Genomic DNA, 20,817 nt, shown 5'->3' with positions numbered 1-20,817 from the left:
AAACTTTTTAGTAGACTGAGTGGTTGTAGCTGGGGAAAAACTGGACAGAGCTTTGGTGTACAAGCCCAAGTGTGAGAGAGGAGTGAGGAGAGCCCTACTATGTGCCTAAAATGAGAGAAAACACTGCAAATATCCATCTGTGACCTGCTCTGTGGGCATCTGCACATTAATGCAGCAGGACCTGGGTAGCTTGAGATGGTAATTAATATTCATTATATCTTAATCAGGAAAGTATTTCAAATTTGCCCCCAATAAAATGTATTCAGGCTATCAAAGAGGTAAGGTTCTTTTGAAAGACTTTTTACATTTTAAAATGTGCCTCTTCATGTAATTAATTTTTCTTAATTTTAACTGGGACATAATAATAACAATAATTTAACTCTCACTGGGCAAGAAGCCATCCAAGAGACACAATATATCAGATTAAATGAAAGGCTTAAGCTGGAGCAGAAGCTGTTAATCCTCAAAGATGGGAAGAACTGCAATATAGACTAAAAATAGTTGGCAGAAATAGCTTTTAGAACTTGAAAAAATGTCCAGAAACTTAGGAGGGATACCTCCTATCTGTACTTAGATCATTCCACTGTAGCTTAAGGTTTCTATGGAACTGAAGGTAAACAATCAAAGCATTCCTTGCTCCAAAACAGATGCATCAATTGAAAGTATCAAACATCATTTCTGGTAAAGTCCAAGAAAAACAGTGCTGGAAGTAGGGGGATGTGGGTCTGCCCAAAATAAAGGGTGAAGATACACACACTTGGTTTTAAAGTCTCCTTTATTTGAGTTGTTAAAGAAATTAACATACATTAAATAGATTTTCTGCAATACCAGTTTGCATTACTAGCAAAGGTACATTCAGAACAGCTCAAACCATTGCATCTCATAAGGATCTGCAGTTGCCTTTAGCATAAGTGGTTTAAGACTCTCACATCTAAACCAGTGCTGAATTAGCCCTCACAACATCCCTGTGAGGTAGGTCAGTGTTACCCTCTTCTTATGCAAGAGGAAACTGAGAAACACAAAGTTTTAGGTCAGTTTACGAGGAAAAGCACAGAGTGGAAGGCCAGAATTCTAGTCTGTCATTCCTTGGACTGTGCTCCACGTCCAGTGTCTTTCCCCTCTCTGAGAGGGGAACAGCCCTCAGAGCTGCTGCTCTCCCTCTCTGCCTTCCTTTGCATTTACATCTCTGACTTCTCCACCCAAGCTGATGCAAAGTGTGAACCATCCCTTTCCATCAGACCACACACAGCACGGGCCGTTGGGAGCCCAGAATGAATGACAACAGACTGGGATGGTCCCAGGTCACGTCACAGTATTTAGTACCAGAGCCTGAATTTGTCACTGAGCTGCACAAGCAGGAATACCAACACGTGGCTTTGCTAAAGCAACTTGCTTTGGAAGAGGTGAAAGGGCTCGGGAGGTGTGCAGGGAACCTCCCTGCACCCAGGGGAAGGGATCTGTGCAGCAACACACTCACTGCAGTGCCATCCACCCACGCCAGGTCCCCACAGTAACCACACACCTGCTTTCTGTGGGGCAGACAAGGAAGGAGGTCGTGCTGCAGAGCACATCACAGAACTGAGGTAGAGTCTGAGCAGTTTAGGACCACAAAACACACACCTGAATGGCTACAGATGTACAGTTCACCCAAGCTGGCCAGGGCTGTCGATGTGTGGGCCAAACAACAGGACAATAAAATGGTCTGCTTTTAAACACAGCATTTACATTGGTACTTCTAGTTATAAAATAGCATCCTGGAGCAGTAAATTTAAAATATATATCTAGTTTTCTTGCCAGTGCCTACTTGAGGCAAGTAAAGTACTTTTTTCTAGTGCTACTCGTGCACTCTGTCTCAACAGACAGCAATACAGTGAGAGCAATCTCCAAATCAGAGCTCAGCAAATCCTAACAACAGATTAGCAAGGAAAACTGAAGTGCAATTTGCCCAAAATTCTTCATTTCTGTTTCCTCATGAATTAAAGGAGACAGATGTTGTTAGCCATCAGTACTAGTAGATCACTACATAATTTCCCCACTTTATATCAAGTGGGAATTTAACTAAATTTTTCAGAGTTGCAGGTCTTGGACAAGTCTAGTTTACTCAGCTATCCCTTATATTAAATAGTGCTTGTTAGAAAGACCCCATTTCTCAGAAGAATGAGCACTTCAACTAAAACAGAACACCAGAAGATTGTTCCCCTGCAAGCAGAGCATTCATGGAAATGCTTCTCTTGTGTGTTCCATGAGTGGTCCGAGGACCAGAGTTCCTGTCCATGGGATGGCAGATGTGGAAGCTCTTGGATATCCCAGGGCCATCAGGAGTTCTCTTCAGGCCTTGAAGGAAGCTCGAACAACTCTGCCCTTCAGAGGCTGAGGAGGACGAAAGTTGTTTGCCATTTGGACCCTCTGGTCCTCCTCGCTGGTGAAGAGGAGCATCCGGAATTTCTCCAGCTGGAAATTCAGGGCAAAGAATTGACTGCTTAGGGGGGCACTTAGTGTTAACAGTTTCTAAAGGGACCAAAGGAAAGTATTCAGTGTATTTTAATCAGTTAATAGAACAGGTTCAACCAAAGATCTTGGAGAGTATTAACAGAGAATAACAGAGGCCCTGATTACTGAACTGGCTGAACGTTCAGTGTTGTAGCTCAGCCCTATTTCAGATCAAAACAGTCACTGCTTCTTATCCAGCACTGAATCCTACAGGAACTGAGAGAGTATCAGCAGTTTACCTGTTTCTCAGAAATTCTGATGGGCTCTTTCAGCACTATCCATGTAACACTCTCATTGAGGGGTGGTGTTGTCAGAGAGCCAAGGTATGTCCAATAATCGAGACTCAAGGGCAGGAGACATTTAGGGTTGAAGCCTCCAAACTGAGCTTTTGTTCCCTGTAAAAAAACCCAACCAACCAAAACCAAAACAAATCAAAACCAAAACAAGCTGACTTGAAATTTATCATTTTACTTTTAAGTGCAGCAATAAAAATGCTAAAGTAATATTAACATTAGGGAAAGGAGAGGTGTGTAAAGGTTTGGCTGCAGGACAACAACTGTCAGCTAGAAGGAATAGGGCAGGTGTGGTGTCTGCTGCTGGGTTATGGACTTGGAGGTCTTGTCCCATTGTCCCTACCAAAATTCAGCTCTTCTCACCGTAGATCTAAAAATAATGAGGAACTGTGTTCTGTATATGCTGCTCAGTGTGAGCTATAGATAATACCATGGCAGAATTCCTTCTCTCATCACTTGCTATTTTCTATTCTTCCCAACTATTTTAGCAGAAAATTGAAATCCTATAGTCATTGTCTGCTATGTTGGCTTTAAATCTTCAAGTCTAAAATTAAAGAGGAAGGTGGATCCACCAAAGGACTCACAGAAGTAGGAGGTGCTGCTTAGAGCAGTGATTGCCTCGAGTACCACAGTGTAGAGGAAAACTTTGATGCTGTAGGAACATCCCAAACGTGCTCAGTCCCTCAGAAGGCACTTGGGGGACAGCCTGGCCTGGGACCACAGCAGGTTTGCTGCAGAGCTCTGCCAGGGCAAACAGCCACCTGCCACTCACCAAGAGCAGGCTCAAGGGAAAAGGAGTGTTTTGCTGAGTGTAAAACCTGAGCCTGAAGGGTCCTGGAGCTTTGGATTTTCGATTTCTTGGGCAATGCAGAACCTCTGATGACCAGTGGGGTCACCACAGCCTTGTGAGGCACCTGAGATTGGGCAAATGAAATAACTGTGGAGGGGAAGAGAAGAAAACTACAGTAAATTTCTAGTGATGGGAGGATGTGATTTTTGTCCCAAATAGGTACATGAGCTTGATTTTTAAAAGATACCCCAGAAACAAATGTAAAGAGCTGAAAACTTACTTTAAATTTTACCATGTACAAAGCATCAGTGAGTCTGTTCATGCTGGAATGTTCTTTCCCAATCTAAAATAACAGAGTAAACAGGTTAAATAAGAAGGACTAAAACTGTGTTTTGAATAGGTGTTGTTTTCTTATCTGAACCTCATCATTCCTACTAAACCTTAACAGCAATCAGCAATGAGTTACTGCTTCCAATAAGTCATGTTTTCCTCAAGCACTTCTTAAATACGTGGTGTGGTCCTCAAACACTTGACAGCAAAATGCTTTTCACCATGTAAATATGCTATTTTTGCAGTTCTTACCTCCAAGAAAACACCAACTACTGCCAAGCCATCTGGAGCTGCTGCTGCTTCTCCAAATGTTGCATATTTTCTGCCATTCCAATGAACTAAGTGGAGCTTTAAAGAAAAAGAACAAGTAAGAATTAAAGTAGTGATAGAAGCTGTGAACATGGTTTCTCATATTGACAGCACTAACAGTATTCACAACAAACAGTTTCATGCAAAAGGCTTTTCTGAAAACATGGACAAGTTCAATCTTTTGGACTGGTCCATAAGTGTGGACAGGCAGCAATTTTCCAGGTATCAGCACATACTGGGGTGCTGTGGTCAGGGTTTGGTACTAGGGGGGCTACAGGGTTGGCTTTGGAGAGAAACTGCCAGAAGCTCCCCCAGCTCATGGCCCCACTGCAGCAGTTCCTGCAGGACTGACCCCATGGGAAGGGATCCACACTGGAGCAGTTCCTGCAGGACTGACCCCATGGGAAGGGATCCACACTGGAGCAGTTCCTGCAGGACTGACCCCATGGGAAGGGATCCACACTGGAGCAGTTCCTGCAGGACTGACCCCATGGGAAGGGATCCACACTGGAGCAGTTCCTGCAGGACTGACCCCATGGGAAGGGATCCACACTGGAACAGTTCCTGCAGGACTGACCCCATGGGAAGGGATCCACACTGGAGCAGTTCCTGCAGGACTGACCCCATGGGAAGGGATCCACACTGGAGCAGTTCCTGCCGGACTGACCCCATGGAAGAGCCCCAGGCTGGAGCAGTTCCTGCAGGACTGCAGCCTGTGGGAAGGACTCACATGGAGAATTTTGTGTAGGACTGTCTCCTGTAGGAGGGACCCCACTCTGGAGCAGAGGAAGAGTGTGAGGATCCTCCCACTGAGGAGGAAGCAGCAGCAGAGACAACATGGGATGAGCAGAGCACAGTCCCCTTCCCACATCTCCCTGCTCTGCTCAGGGATGAGGCAGAGAAAGCTGAGAGTAAAGTTAAGCCCAGAAAGAAGGGAGGGATGGAGAGAATGTGTTTTAAGATTTAGTTTTTATTTCTCATTATCCTGCTCTGATTTGATTGATAATAAACTCCCTTCCTGCAGCCAAGCCTGGTTTGCTGTGTCAGTCAGTACCTGGTGCCTGATCTCTCCCTGCCCCATCCCCACCCATGAGTCTTTCACTGTATCCTCTCTGCCTGTCCAGCTGAGGAGGGCAGGGATGGAAAGCCTTTGACATCCAGCCAGAGTCAACCACCACACAGCTTTAATTTGAAACAAATCAGGCATTAACCTGTGACCTGACTCCCCTGGTAGAGACCTTCATCCTACAAAACCCAACACTCCAGTCCTCACTGGTGGACTCCAGGATGCTGCACTCCCTCGGTGGTTTGGTTAGCCTGTGCTGGAAAAGGCTTGTGCCTGGTCCTGGCTTTGCAGAACTTTCTCAGGAGCCTCCATGTGAAGGCATTTCTGAGTTATGGATAACACCAGCTCAGAGTCTGGGCTGACCTCACCACGGGGAGTGAGCAATCACAGTCCTAGTCCTGTCCCCACTGCTGACAAAGTCATTTGTCAAGAGCATTTGCATGAAATAGTCCCATCTGTCAATCAGGTTTTTACCTCACAGGGGAAAGGTTTGCCATCAACTGTGTGCTCTGAGCCCTGGCTGTGGGTCCTGCCCCAGTGGAAGTGGAACTGCTTCAGCCGAAAGGGGTCCTGGAAGGGGCCACCACTGATTGCTGGGCAGGAAAAACAGAGAGAGAGAACGTAATGTCAGCTCCCTGCCAGGACAAACTAACCACTGTGGGCACAGAGGGGGAAAGAGCCAGCAGTCTCTCCCAGCATGAAAAAGATGTACCATCCACACATCTAGGAGGGGTGGATTCATTAATGTAAAGCACCTGAAGTCACATAGAAATGTGGGTTAAAAACATTGAGTGGCTACTACACAGGACTGGGGGCTTTCTTGAAAGGGTGTATTCAACACGTGAAGAGGTGGGGTAACCATTCTTATGGTATTCATTGTGTTTAACAGGAAAGGCACAAGAGGAACAGGCTGAGAGCAGGACCTGGGGGCTGGTGGGGAGAGGCTGGACATGGCCCAGCCCTGAAACCATCCCTGTGCTGGGCTGGTCCCACAGTGTGGGCAGCAGGGCAGGGGGGAGAACTGCCCCTCTGCCCCCCAGGTGAGACCCCACCTGCAGAGCTGCTCCATCCCTGGGGCCAGCACAGCAAGGACATGGAGCTGCTGGAGAGTCCAGAGGAGGCACCAGGATGGTCAGAGGATGGAGCAGCTCTGCTGGGAGGAAAGGCTGGGAGAGCTGGGATTGTTCAGCCTGGAGAAGAGAAGGCCCCAAGGAAACCTTATACCTGGAACTCCAGATAGACAGTTCAGCTGAGTATTTCCTTTTACAGTATCTTCACTGCCAGTGGAGATTACCTATATTCCCTTTCCTTTAAATACCTGATCCCATAAAAGAGGTAATATAATAGCTTGTACTTCACACTACACCACTCAATCTCAAGTCACCTTATAGAGGTAAGGAAATGCTATAGAGAAACTTCATCTATCATTTAGAAATAATCCTTAAGAAGAGGTGAATGTTTAAGGTGCCACCTCTAGCAGATACTTGATCAACAGCATCAGTAATCAATCCTCCTGTCACTTCATATGGCACCAAAGCTAATGCATGTTGCCCAGCAGACATGACAACCCAACCAAAAAGTCTTACATTAAGAAAATTAAGTTATATTTAGTATCTGTAAAGCATTCTCAGTGTAGGCCATAGCATTGTATTAAAAATTTAAAGCAGGGGCTTGCACAATGCTACAAAGTGTGTGTGGTTCCTGCTGGCCTTTGTGTGGGAAACTGGCCTTGCCTAAGCAAAGGTTTTAGTATTAATTAAGAATATAAACATCTCCCAGTATATTTTTCTGAACTTAGCAAAGGAATGCATCACCTGTCCCAGACAGTTAAAGAAATTTAGCTATGATGGGTAACTCAAAATTCTGTTGTGTCGTTTACACAGAGCTGAGTCACTGGAATATTTCAACACAACTAAAACCACTTTAAACCATGTTTTACACTCCTTGTAGTAATCTTCCTTGAAAAAGTGTAAAAGATGTGCCACTAAGTGTTATTAAAATAAAGGCCAGAGGTTTCATTCCTGCATGTGCTGAGTTTGTATCTCTAAATGCAGAGTAATAGATGATGTTCTTCAACTTCTAAAGCTGAATAAAGTTCACTGTTACATAGATGGATTTCAGCTAAAAATTGCATGCAAGTAGTTGGCAAGCTGAGGTGATACTGCCAGAGATATTCTAAACGTTCTGTTTGGAGGGTGACATGCCCAATGGATCTGTGCAGTAAAAGTGGAAAATGCACATCTAGTCTTTTAAAATTCAATTAAGATGCTTTAACACCTGATTGTTCCACTGAGCAGTTTTTAAAATGCATTCCAGAAGAGAATTTTTAAAACAAAATGGTTGCAATTTGAACCCCTTAGCTCTTATTTCAAGGAGTTACCAGCACGGACAAGCCACTCACAGGAAAAGTAACTTGCTTTGAATATGCAGGTATCCAATTGAGGTAACATCAAACAACACATCAAAGGAAGATGAAATCAGCTGATACATTTAAAAGCTGTTCAGAGTGGCTTTTTTAAATGCACTCTTCCCATTTATCAGCTACTTTCTCATCTCCATTTGAATGCTCTTCCCCTACCCCAGAGGTAAAAGCAAGGTCTGCCACGGAAGTAGAATTAACAGGGGAAACAATCACTGGAAGCTTTTACATTCCCTGCCAAGGGCTGAGACAAGGACAATGCACAGCTGCAGACAGTCCAACATCCAGGGGCTGCTCCCAACTCAGAATGAGCTGAAGATTTTATAAATTCTGAAGAGACTGAGCTGCTGTGAGGCTGGGATGAAAGAAAACAATGCAAGGTGACAGTGACTGTCCAGACAACTTGGTGCAGTGCCTGTGAGTATGATGACTATGCTGGTATGACCCATCTCTGCTAATCCTCTTCTCTTCCCTGTGGATGGGACTGGGCAGTGAGCCAGAGCTGGCATGGGGGTTGGTGCCTTTGATTTGGATGCTTGTGGAGCAGGGCAGTGAGGAGCCTACTGTCTGCATGCTGGCTGTGGTCTGGGAGTGCTGCAGAGAGAGTGCCAAGGATTCCCTGTCCTCCAAACTTCAATTCTTGTTTAAAAGAAAAGCACTGCAAACAAATATCTGATTTTCCTGACGCAAGAACTTTTCCCAATGCAGAAACACTCTTCTGCTCTGCCAGAGAGACTCAAAGGGAAGACAAACACAAGGCTCAAGAAGACAGAATACAAGGGCTCTGATCATGTGCCTTGTTCTAAACTGAAACCAGACATCATAGAAGTTATTTACACTGTACAGGACGTCCTTAACTGTTTCCCTCACCAAGTCACAAATGGTGTGCTGAGTTAGTTGGCTGTGGTATCTCACCTGCCTTGTCATCAGTATCTTCAAACTCCACCATGACTGAGTGGCCAGTGTTGGAGATGCTGAGGGATGTGCAGGACTCGTAGGTCACGATCAGCGGCCTCAGGCTCGGGTCAAAGACTGCCCTGGCAGGAACAATGTCAATGGGGGACTGGCGGCTGCCCTGGGCAAGGGGGTACGATTTGTGCCACTCTGAGGGTCCTTCAAAGGGAAAGAAAGAAAAGCAGCATTATTGCCTTCCTACTACACACAAAGTAATCATGGGTTTTCATGAGGCTTGAAATAAAGCTTGCTCAGCAAGGGTGACTTGAGTGTTTGATATCTGAGAAATCCATTTAAATTCTAAGCTGGTGTGTTTCTTTTAGCACAAACAGGCTGCAACAAAGTGGGCACTCAAATACCTCACACAAAACCCATTATGGAAATCAGGGCACGTCACACCGCACGTGCCACTCGTTTTCTGCAGGCTTAGCAGTGACACTTCTGAGGTGTTGGAAGGGCTTCCAAGGGGGTGCAGGGGTAAACTCACACATACAGACACACACACACACTCACACACACACTCACTCACGCTCACTCACACACACTCACTCACACACTCACACACTCACACTCGCACACACACACTCACACGCACACTCACGCACACACTCACACACACTCACACACACACACTCACACGCACACTCACACACTCACACACACACTCACACACACACACGCACACACTCGCACACTCACACACTCACACTCACACACACACACTCGCACACTCACTCACACACACACTCGCACACTCACACACTCACACACTCACGCACACACACACTCACACACTCACACACTCACACTCACACACACACTCACACACTCACTCACACACACACACTCACACACACACACTCACACACACACACACACTCACACACACACTCACACACACACTCACTCACACACACACACTCACACACTCACTCACACACTCACTCACACACTCACTCACACACACACACACGCTCACTCACGCTCACACGCTCACTCACACACTCACACGCTCACTTGCACGCACACTCACACACTCACACACACACTCACTCACTCACACTCACACACACTCACACGCTCGCACGCTCGCAGGCTCGCTCACACACTCGCTCACACACTCGCTCACACACGCTCACACACTCGCTCACACGCTTGCTCACACGCTTGCTCACACTCACACACTCACACACTCACTCACACACACACTCACTGACACACACACACTCACACACACACACACTCACACACACACGCTCACACACTCACACACACACACTCGCACACTCACATGCACACTCACACACACAGTCACACACACACTCACACACTCACACACTCACACACACACACACTCACACACACACACTCGCACGCACACTCGCACACACACTCGCACACTCACACACACACACACACACACTCACTCACACACACACACTCACACACACACTCTCACACACACACACTCACACACACTCACACACGCTCACACACTCACACACTCACACACACACTCACACACACACTCACACACACTCACACTCACACTCACTCACACTCACACACTCACATACACACTCACACACTCACACTCACACTCACACACTCACACACACACTCACACACTCTCTCACACACACACACACACGCTCACACACTCACACACACACACACACACACACACACTCACACACACTCACTCCCCCAAAGAGACAGCGTTTCATTCTTCCTGGGAAAGACAGTGTAGAAGCTCCAGCGATTCAAATGAGATGCAGATGACTCAATCTTAGCTACTGACTATGCAGTTATTTTTAAAATCATTTTATGACTGCAGTAAATCTTTGAGGCAGCTCCATTCTTCACTCATGCCCATTATGGAATGTCTCTACCCTGACTAAAGGGTACATTGTGTTAATTAACATTTTTGGACTTCCTGACTTCAACAGAGTGGGGAGAAAGACCAATTTGATACCACAACTCTGCCGCCAGAGCTGGAACATTCTTATTCCATTTGAGATAACAAAAGCTTATCCATATCAAAGAATTACTTTTTGTTATGCCTTATCTTCTGCTTCGGCATGGTAGTGCAAGCAGCAAGTAAATTCTTCAACTGCTTCTGTTCACAAAGTATTAACGGTAACAATTTTACTTCAAGATTCTCAAGGAGCACATTTTTAACTGTAGCATTCTCACATACTTTGTCAAGGGCAAGGCTTTTTAAACCAAGCACAGGTATTCAGCCTCCTTGAGTTTACATAACAAAACTGTGATCTATTACACTCTTATTTGGCTTTGACATTTTCTGCAAAGCTAAGCTTAGAAAATAGTATCTTTTCTCAGCCTGCCTGTAAAGCTGATTTAGGAATTAAATGCTGTTACACAAGCTAAGGCAATATCACTTGGCTCTGAAGCCTCATAAGAGCATACATGGCTCTATTCCTCTTACCTACATGGGGACACAGTGTCTACCAGCACCAACCAGCTTCACTCAGTACTCAGACTTGCCTTTGGACCCGCAGAAACTAAAGTAGTTGTTAAGAAAGAGAGTGACCCCTGAAGGTTATGCAAAAAGACTCTTTTTGGACACTCAGCAGCTAAAATAACTGCTGCCAAAAGGGAGAGACACTGCTGAAGTTATGGAAAAGGCTGTTATTGGACAGCACGAGCCACTCATCCACCCTCCTCTGGGTAGGATCAGGCACTGCAAAACTCTACTGTGGGAATCTTTCAGCAGCTTCACATATCCTCTCCCTCTGACACATCCTTGGAGGTGGGAAGCAAGGGAGGATGACTAAATTAAAAACTGTCAAACCAGAAAGCATAAGTTGTTCTGTAAGAGATCTCTGATACTGATCTGTACAGTTTATTGATGTTCTAGACATATATAACATATACCTTATTTTATTCACTCCTATGGAAGCTTAGAGATTACATTTCAACTGCTGCACAGAATCAGGAGATCCATTACTGCTCTACTAAATCTTCTTTACTTACAAGAATTGCTTTTGGAGAGACAGACACGGTTAATCTTTTTCATAACAGCTTTTTGGAAAGGGACCCATCTCTGCAGCCTGAAAAAACCCCACTGAGTACTGCTCCCCTCAGTTAGGAACACTGATTGCCACAGTGAAAGGCAGCAGGCAAAAGCTTGTGCACCTTTTGGTGCCACTTTCTGGGTGCTATTGATTATCAATAAAGTAATTTATTACCTGCTGTATATACTTGATGCTTGCAGACCTCGAAATGCAGGCAGCTCTGCAGGGCTCAGGCAACAGCTCTAGAAAGAAAAGGAGCGGGGGAAGACAGAGAGATGCGGCAGGGAAATGCCATAACCTACCGTCATGCTGCCCGTATCCCCAGCTGCGGTGCCCAGTCATCCCGGGCTGCCCCTGCCCCGCGCCAGCTCCGAGCAGGGCACGGTGGCACCTGCCTTTATAGGGCACCGCGGGGGACGCGCAGCCCCTTAAAGACACAGAGCAGCAAAGCAGCTCCGCAGGACGGGGAGAGCCTTCCTCCTTCTCCTCCTCCTCCTCCTGATGCTCCCTCTGCTTGCTCAGGCAGCACACAAGGGAAACATCACACTGAGATAGCTGAAGTCTCAGGATTAGAGAGGAAACTGTCCGGGTGACATGCGGTTCAGGTTTAGAGGCAAACAGCAGTGTTTGCCCATCGCACACACAGCGCAGGGCGCGCTCGGAGCCGCAGACACAGGGACGGGCTAAATCAGCAGTGTTTGCCCATCGCGCACACACCGCGGAGCGCGCTCCGAGGCGCGGCACAGGGACGGGCAGGAGGCGGCGGGACCTGCCCCGCTCACGGCAGGGACACACATCGGTGCCTCTGTTCTCTGAGACACACCACTGCCCCTGCTCTGAGACACACCACTGCCCTCTGCTCTGAGACACACCACTGCCCTCTGCTCTGAGACACACCACTGCCCCTGTGCTCTCTGAGACACTCCACTGCCCCCTGCTCTGAGACACTCCACTGCCCCTGCTCTGAGACACACCACTGCCCTCTGCTCTGAGACACACCACTGCTCCTCTGCTCTGAGACACACCACTGCCCCTGTGCTCTCTGAGACACTCCACTGCCCTCTGCTCTGAGACACACCACTGCCCCCTGCTCTGAGACACACCACTGCCCCCTGCTCTGAGACACACCACTGCCCCCTGCTCTGAGACACTCTACTGCCCCCTGCTCTGAGACATTCCATTGCCCCTCTCCTCTCTGAGACACACCACTGCCCCTCTCCTCTCTGAGACACTCCACTGCCCCTGTCCTCTCTGAGACACACCACTGCCCCCTGCTCTGAGACACTCCACTGCTCCTCTCCTCTCTGAGACACTCCACTGCCCTCTGCTCTGAGACACACCACTGCTCCTCTCCTCTCTGAGACACACCACTGCCCTCTGCTCTGAGACACTCCACTGCCCCTGCTCTGAGACACACCACTGCCCTCTGCTCTGAGACACACCACTGCCCTCTGCTCTGAGACACACCACTGCCCCCCTGCTCTGAGACACACCACTGCCCTCTGCTCTGAGACACTCCACTGCCCCTGCTCTGAGACACACCACTGCCCCTGCTCTGAGACACACCACTGCCCTCTGCTCTGAGACACACCACTGCCCCCCTGCTCTGAGACACTCCACTGCCCCTGCTCTGAGACACACCACTGCCCTCTGCTCTGAGACACACCACTGCCCCTCTCCTCTCTGAGACACACCACTGCCCTCTGCTCTGAGACACACCACTGCCCCTCTGCTCTGAGACACACCACTGCCCTCTCCTCTCTGAGACACTCCACTGCCCCTCTCCTCTCTGAGACACACCACTGCCCCCTGCTCTGAGACACTCTACTGCCCCCTGCTCTGAGACATTCCACTGCCCCTCTCCTCTCTGAGACACACCACTGCCCCTCTCCTCTCTGAGACACTCCACTGCCCCTCTCCTCTCTGAGACACACCACTGCCCCTCTCCTCTCTGAGACACACCACTGTCCCCTGCTCTGAGACACACCACTGCCCCTCTCCTCTCTGAGACACTCCACTGCCCCTCTCCTCTCTGAGACACACCACTGCCCCTCTCCTCTCTGAGACACACCACTGCCCCTCTCCTCTCTGAGACACACCACTGTCCCCTGCTCTGAGACACACCACTGCCCTCTGCTCTGAGACACTCCACTGCCCCTCTCCTCTCTGAGACACACCACTGCCCCCTGCTCTGAGACACACCACTGCCCCTCTCCTCTCTGAGACACTCCACTGCCCTCTGCTCTGAGACACACCACTGCCCTCTGCTCTGAGACACTCCACTGCCCTCTCCTCTCTGAGACACACCACTGCCCCTCTCCTCTCTGAGACACTCCACTGCCCGTCTCCTCTCTGAGACACACCACTGCCCTCTGCTCTGAGACACACCACTGCCCCTCTCCTCTCTGAGACACTCCACTGCCCCTCTCCTCTCTGAGACACACCACTGCCCCTCTCCTCTCTGAGACACACCACTGCCCTCTGCTCTGAGACACACCACTGCCCCTCTCCTCTCTGAGACACTCCACTGCCCCTCTCCTCTCTGAGACACACCACTGCCCCCTGCTCTGAGACACACCACTGCCCCTCTCCTGTCTGAGACACTCCACTGCCCTCTGCTCTGAGACACACCACTGCCCTCTGCTCTGAGACACACCACTGCCCCTGCTCTGAGACATTCCACTGCCCCTCTCCTCTCTGAGACACACCACTGCCCCTGCTCTGAGACACTCCACTGCCCCTGCTCTGAGACACACCACTGCCCCCTGCTCTGAGACACACCACTGCCCCTCTCCTCTCTGAGACACACCACTGCCCCCTGCTCTGAGACACACCACTGCCCTCTGCTCTGAGACACTCCACTGCCCCTCTCCTCTCTGAGACACACCACTGCCCCCTGCTCTGAGACACATCGCTCCCACTCTTCTCTGAGAGACTCCCTCCAGCTGCAAGAAATGAAGGATGTTTTCACTAAAACCTAAGAATCAATGCTTGGATGACATGGAGAACATCCTCATCACAGGAAAATCTCTCTGTGCCGTTTTTAAACAAGGTAAAAATCACACCAAGTAAGGATGAATTGGCAATCCAATTTGATTTTTCTTTTTAACTTTGAAGAAATTTTCCAAAAGACAAAAAGGGAAGTGTGGATATATTAGGGGACAGCAGACTCCAGAGAAAGCTGTTGACTCCTCAGCTACCTGGAGTGATGCAGTACTTGCCCACAACCTGCTAAGCCCATGAAGAGGCTACACTGAGACACCCAATCTGTAGCTGTAAAATGCCTTAAGACATCTCTGTGGCAAGGAATGTGGCTCCTTGGTAGCAGTTTTGTTACATCCAAGGAAATGGTGTCTGTCAGGGCTACATTTATAAACATATTGATTTTCACAAAGACAACAGCACATAAAAATAGAGATTCTTCCTTTGTGCAATTGAGAATATGGAAGGGAAAAAAATCAATAGGAGCATTTTATGCAACTTTTACATTGTGGTGCTGCCTTGTAAGAATTAATTTCCTTCTTCAGATGGTTTCCATAACAGTCAGCTGTAAACCCTTTGAGAGCTGCTGATGCATCACCCAGCAGGTGATGTGAACTGCTGGAAAGGCCTCCAGAGGAGAGTTCTGCGACAATTTACTCAGATCAGCTTCTCAGTTTGTTTCTGCTAAACTGTGTGATGTGCTCAGGCCCTGACACACACCCCTGGCACAGACAGCACAGGTACAGCCATGGCCAGACAGTCTGTGCACACAGAGCCTGTGGGGAGCCAGCACAGCCATGGGTGAGCAGCATCTCCAGCCTGGCAGGGGATTGTCCCGCTCTGCTCTGCTCTGGGGCAGCCTCACCTGCAATGGGGGGGCAGTTCGGGGGGACACAATGGAAGGGAGAGATTGAGCCATTGGAGTGCCCAAAGGAGGGACACAGAGATGGGGAAGGGCCTGTAGGGGCAGCGTGTGAGGGCACTGAGGGCACTTGGTGTGTTCAGCTGCACAAGAGGAGACTGAGGGGAGACCTCAGTGCAGGGACAACTTCCTGGGCAGGGGCAGAGGAGGGGCAGGCACTGATCTCTGCTCTGTGGGACCAGGGACAGCACCCAGGGAATGGCTGGAGCTGTGCCAGGGCAGAGGCAGATTGGATCTCAGCAAAAGGCTCTTCCCCCAGAGGGTGGTGGGCACTGACCAGGCTCCCCAGGGCAGTGGGCACAGCCCCAAGGCTGCCAGAGCTCCAGGAGTGTTTGGATGATGCTCTGGGGCACAGATGGGGATGGTCCTGGGCAGGGCTGAGGATTGGACTCCATGATCCTTGTGTGTCCCTTCCAGCTCAACATCTGTGAAAACACTCTGCTCTTAGTGGGGCAAGTGAGCTGCAGGGAGTTGAGACCCTTTGGTTCTCACCTGTGTGTGGCTCTGTGCTGTGTTTGCACCAACCAGAAACAGTCAGGCAGATGCAAATGGGTCTAGACCATAGGGAAAAGTAGAAAAAATACCAATGAAAAGAAATGGAAGAGGAGTTTTGTATTTCAAAAAGCCAACTATAAATTGGGAAAACCCATTTACAAGATAGAGGATACTGAGCAACTTTCAAGGGAAACTTGAAAACTGGGTTCAGGTCAGGTCACAGGGCATGGTGCCAGTGCAGTGCCCAACGTCTGCCTGCACTTGGCATCACTCACCACTTCAGCTTTTATCGTCTCACATCCAAACCTGTGCAGATGTCTGCATATGTGGACTGCAGAAACATGGCACACAAAGAGCTCTGAAAACAAATGGAAACAAGTGAAAACATCCTGAAGACATGGCAGGAATCACCTTCACAAAATGGAGGTTTAAATGGTTGGATTTAGAAAAAGTGACATTACCTTAGAGGAAGGAAAGACAGCCTGAATAAAACTGTCTATAAATGAGAGCCAGTGTGTATGTGGCAGTTTAATGTGCTCCCAACCTAATCAACCTTCTTTCTTTGTCATGAAAAGATTTTCTTAAAGATAAGGTAACATTGCTGCTTACACAAATATCACCTTATTCTGCAACCCTGATACCTCTGGACATTGGCTGACTCTAAGAACAGATTTTCACTGATTCTGTCCTCAGATTATAATTTATCACTTCAAAAGCTGCAGTTGTCATGTAATTCTGTTCTCAACTTGCCTAGATTCGTGCAAGGATTAATATATCACACTCATGAACTTATGGAAGCCAGAGCAACTGAGTGGTGGGTGCTCAAGGGGTGGATTCTGAGCTAAACGTGCAATACTCGTGATTTCTACAAATTACTGATGGGCTTTTGAGTCCCATCTCAGAAGTGTCTGCTAAGCAGTGAATGACAGGAAGAATCAACTCCATTCAATACAGTGAAACATTTCAAGCTGCCTAAAAGAATAAACCTGTCTTCCCCAGTCTTCATATACGCAGTTTTATTCCCCTTTGTCAGCAGTGATGAGTGAACAGAGCAGCAGCCTAGGGCAAATACACGAGTTCTCCTGAACCTGTCACCAGCTGTGATACAGAACGAGCAACAAATGCTTCAGTTTCCCCATTTTTGTATGTGGAATAATCTTCTTTATGACTTAATTTGAGCTTCCTTTATTAAAATTGCTATATAAGAATGCACTATGGTTAGAAAACTCCAAGTCAGTTTGGAATGCTGAAGTTGAGCATACTGAGCTTTGTAGGTTGGAAGAAATTGAAGTTTCTAATATTTAAGGCAGGTTGTCTCTATAATAATCCAGCTCTGGAGCTGTTGGGAAGGTTTGGCACAAAGAGATGTCACTTGAGCATAATGTTTTGCTGTGTGTTAGTGCATCACTGCAGGGGCAGAGCTGCATTTTAGCAGATGTAGAATGAAAGGAGTTATTTGGTTCCAAGGTGAATGGCTCAATGGCACTCAATGTATTTGCTGAAGTAACTTGGCAGTTACATTTGCTGAGCATCATTAATAATGGTGACATACATTTGAACAAGGTGTCATGTGCCTCCTTTAATGCACAGCAGTGTCTGATGTGTCAGTGCCTATTAACAAAAATAGGGCAGAAATACAATCAGTTTGGGTACAGGCTGCACACTCCAGAGCCTCTGACGTACTGTGGGTAGGAGCAGATGAAATGGTAAAATATTCATCACTCCAGAGCTTGCCTACACCTCAGGTTCTTGAAAGAGTATCTTGTTTATCCAGGCAGCTCATCTCTCTTCTTACATGGCATTACCCATGCTGGCAGTTCACAAATGGGAGTTCTACTGAGCTGACATCTGTTCCTTCTGTGTGTGTTAAAATAATTTATAATTAATCCAGAAACTGCACAAAAATACTTCACAAGGTAAACACAAGCAGAACAGTGTACTGCCAACACTAAACACTAAAAAGCAGAATCATTCCAGATTTTTTATTTTTTTTAAAAGGAGACTGCCTATAGTTGTTCATGGGCCATAGAAATTTCAGATTTTATATTCTCAAGGTTTTCTTTGCACACACACAAATGTGATGGCTGTATATTGAGATTCTTATGCATCAAGTGTGACTTCAGGAGCTGAAAGTGGAAATCCCTCTCCCACAGCTACAGAGTGAGAATCATGAGATTTCTAACGGGAAAAAAACTCAGCTGGGAATCTCTGCCTTACATAAGGGGGAAAACAAAAAAAGTAAAGAGGAAATTAAGAAGAAAAGGACAAAAGAGACATGCCTAAAGTTAACAAACAATCATGCAAGGGGAAAGGCTTGAATCAAATATGGGCCTAGATGGAAAAGTGAATAGAAGGAATTTATTGAGATATTCTTGGGAAAGTCGGGCAGAAAAAGAGAAACACAGTACCTGGTTCCATAGGAGTTTCCCAGCCTTCACACCTGTCTTGGTTTGAGCTGGCAAACTGCCAACCCTCCAAGTACAGGGTCAGAGCCTCCCTCCCAACACCGAGGAAAGGGTGGAAAAGAGAGGGGAAGGAAAAAACCTTCAACCCACGTTTATGCTAAAACTACATATATTTTACAGAAAGAAAGAGAACATTAAAAGAAAGTACAAATACACACTCACACAAGTTGGACACAGCAAGGAACAATTTCTCACTTCTCAGTACACACACAAATCTTACCATTTTAACCCCAAATTATCTTAAAAGACTGTCCCCAGAAAGCCAGACCTGAGCAGAAAGAGAAAAACCAACAACAAACATTCTACTTTCCAAGAAAACTGCTGGGCCAGTGCTGGGCCTGGTCCTCCCCATCTCTCCTGGGACAGCACCGTGTGTGTCCTCCCAAGAAAAATGCTGTGGGGTGACTGACTAAACCACTCCCTCACTGACTTCTACTTCCCTGGAAAATGATGTTGTAACAGGGTATGGAATAAACCACTACTGGCTGGAAGAAGTCAGCTGTTAGCTCAGCCCAGCTCAAATCAGCTGACAGCTCCAGGCCTAGTCTGAACTTCAAAAAAACCCCAAATTTAGGCCCACCCAGGTGAACCCATAACAACACCCCATTTTTTATTATTTGTCTTCAGCACTGAAAGCTGTACACACTTGGCTGCCTTCTGCCAGAAATGGAACTACATTTTGGAGCCCAGCCTGAAATACTAATGCTTGTAATTTATGGTTTGTCCAGGTGAAACAGTGCAGCAGGCAGCAAGAACAGAAGGAGACTGCTCTGATTTTGGTCAGCAGAACATCCCTGTAGTACTGCAACAGCCACTGAAACGTCTGGGGAAGGAAGGATTTACTGTGGCACAGCAAACACAAAGCCTGAGGAAACTGAACTTTGGTGGAGCTGCTGGGAAAACACAAGAGAAAGCTCTGCATTGTGGTCCATCCCCTGCAGGATATAAACCACCCAGTGACAACTGCCCTGCTGGAGCAGCATTGCAGCAGGTACAGAGCCAGGTAAATCTGCTGAGAGGGGCAGGGGAAAAGCACAACAGGGACACCCTTGCACAGGCTGACAATCAGCTGGAACGATGCACAGGTTTTAGGACCCCTCTTTTGTTGTGAAAACTTTGTGCTGGAAACCTTGGTTGAAATTTTCAAAGATGTGGAAGTTTTCTCTTTTTTTGTAAACTTGTCCTGGCACAACCAATGCCAGTCCTGCATGGAAAGATGTTCGTAACAGAAGTCCACGACACAAGAGATTTCAGATGTTCTTGTCTCAAGAATAAGCAGGAATAACTGCAATGATGTGCAGCATCTCTGCAAAATACATCTAACTGGGTTCTCCTGAACATGGGGCTTCTGTTTGCCTGCAAATGCCTCACAACTCCATACCAGAAGGGGGATGAGATGCAGAGAAGTGCCTGTTTTGAACATGAATTCCACTGAACAGGAATGCCACTGTTGTCCTGAAAAACTGGATTCCTTACCCTGTGTATAAGACAGTAATTACACACTTGAGAGAGACATTGATTGTTTATTTGAGCTGCTCAAGCCTGGGTGCTCGGTGCTATTCCACACAGCCAGCACACCAGCTAGCAAAACTTTCTACTATTTATACGCTTTAGCAAAGGCATTAATGTCCATTGGCTACAGGTTACACAGTTCTCTTATCAATTAGTATTCTACCTCCTGTTGGTTAATGATTCTCTCTCTTCTCATGCTAATTAATCCTCATGCTCAGTCTTCCTCTTCTTTTGGGTCGGTGTCAGGCGCTGCCCCTGCTGGAGTCACCCCTTACCCAGCTGGGGATCATTCAGCACAGGTGCTGAGCTGTCTTTAGTCGATTCTTCCTTATGTTGGGGGTTCTGCCAAATGTCCTTGTGATCCATAAATTCTGCATTCTCTGTGCCCCCTATCAGTGCTACATCCTTGTCCCAAGCTTTGTGAACCTCCCCCAAGTCTGAGATCACTGAAACATGTCCAGCCCTAAACCTGAGCAAGATAATTCTACCAAAAAGTATTTTTTCTTTCTAGCATCTGGACATCACTTAGAGCTTGTTGGTTGCTTTCAGTTCCATGGATAAAATCTCCCTGCTTGTTGGTTAGGTTTGAAACTATACAAAGATCAAGCACCAAAGCACATCCTTTCTTAAGAAAATGTTACATATTCCCCATTTTGCAGCGTTGGTGGTGCTGGTGCCTGCAGGAGGTGTTTAGGCTCTGGATGAGTCTGAGCAGAGCTCTGCCGGCAGAGGGTTCCCGGGAGGGCTGGGTC

At 47.3% G+C, this 20,817-nt stretch overlaps 1 protein-coding gene across 1 annotated transcript; it reads right to left on the bottom strand.

Annotated features, from left to right (window-relative positions):
- Positions 1-776: 776 nt before the first annotated feature.
- CA7 (carbonic anhydrase 7) lies at positions 777-12,222 on the bottom strand. Its single transcript, XM_071567292.1, has 7 exons — positions 11,992-12,222; positions 8,613-8,810; positions 5,753-5,871; positions 4,156-4,251; positions 3,854-3,916; positions 2,730-2,885; positions 777-2,451 (listed from the first exon to the last, which is right to left on the bottom strand). Exons 1-7 carry the CDS (start codon positions 12,029-12,031, stop codon positions 2,329-2,331), a joined length of 795 nt encoding a protein of 264 aa, XP_071423393.1. The 5' UTR covers positions 12,032-12,222; the 3' UTR covers positions 777-2,328.
- Between the last annotated feature and the right edge of the window lie 8,595 nt (positions 12,223-20,817).

The sequence above is a fragment of the Pithys albifrons genome, chromosome 12 (assembly GCF_047495875.1).
Source record: "Pithys albifrons albifrons isolate INPA30051 chromosome 12, PitAlb_v1, whole genome shotgun sequence".
NCBI lineage: Eukaryota > Metazoa > Chordata > Aves > Passeriformes > Thamnophilidae > Pithys > Pithys albifrons.
This window is presented reverse-complemented; position numbering and strand designations above follow the sequence as displayed.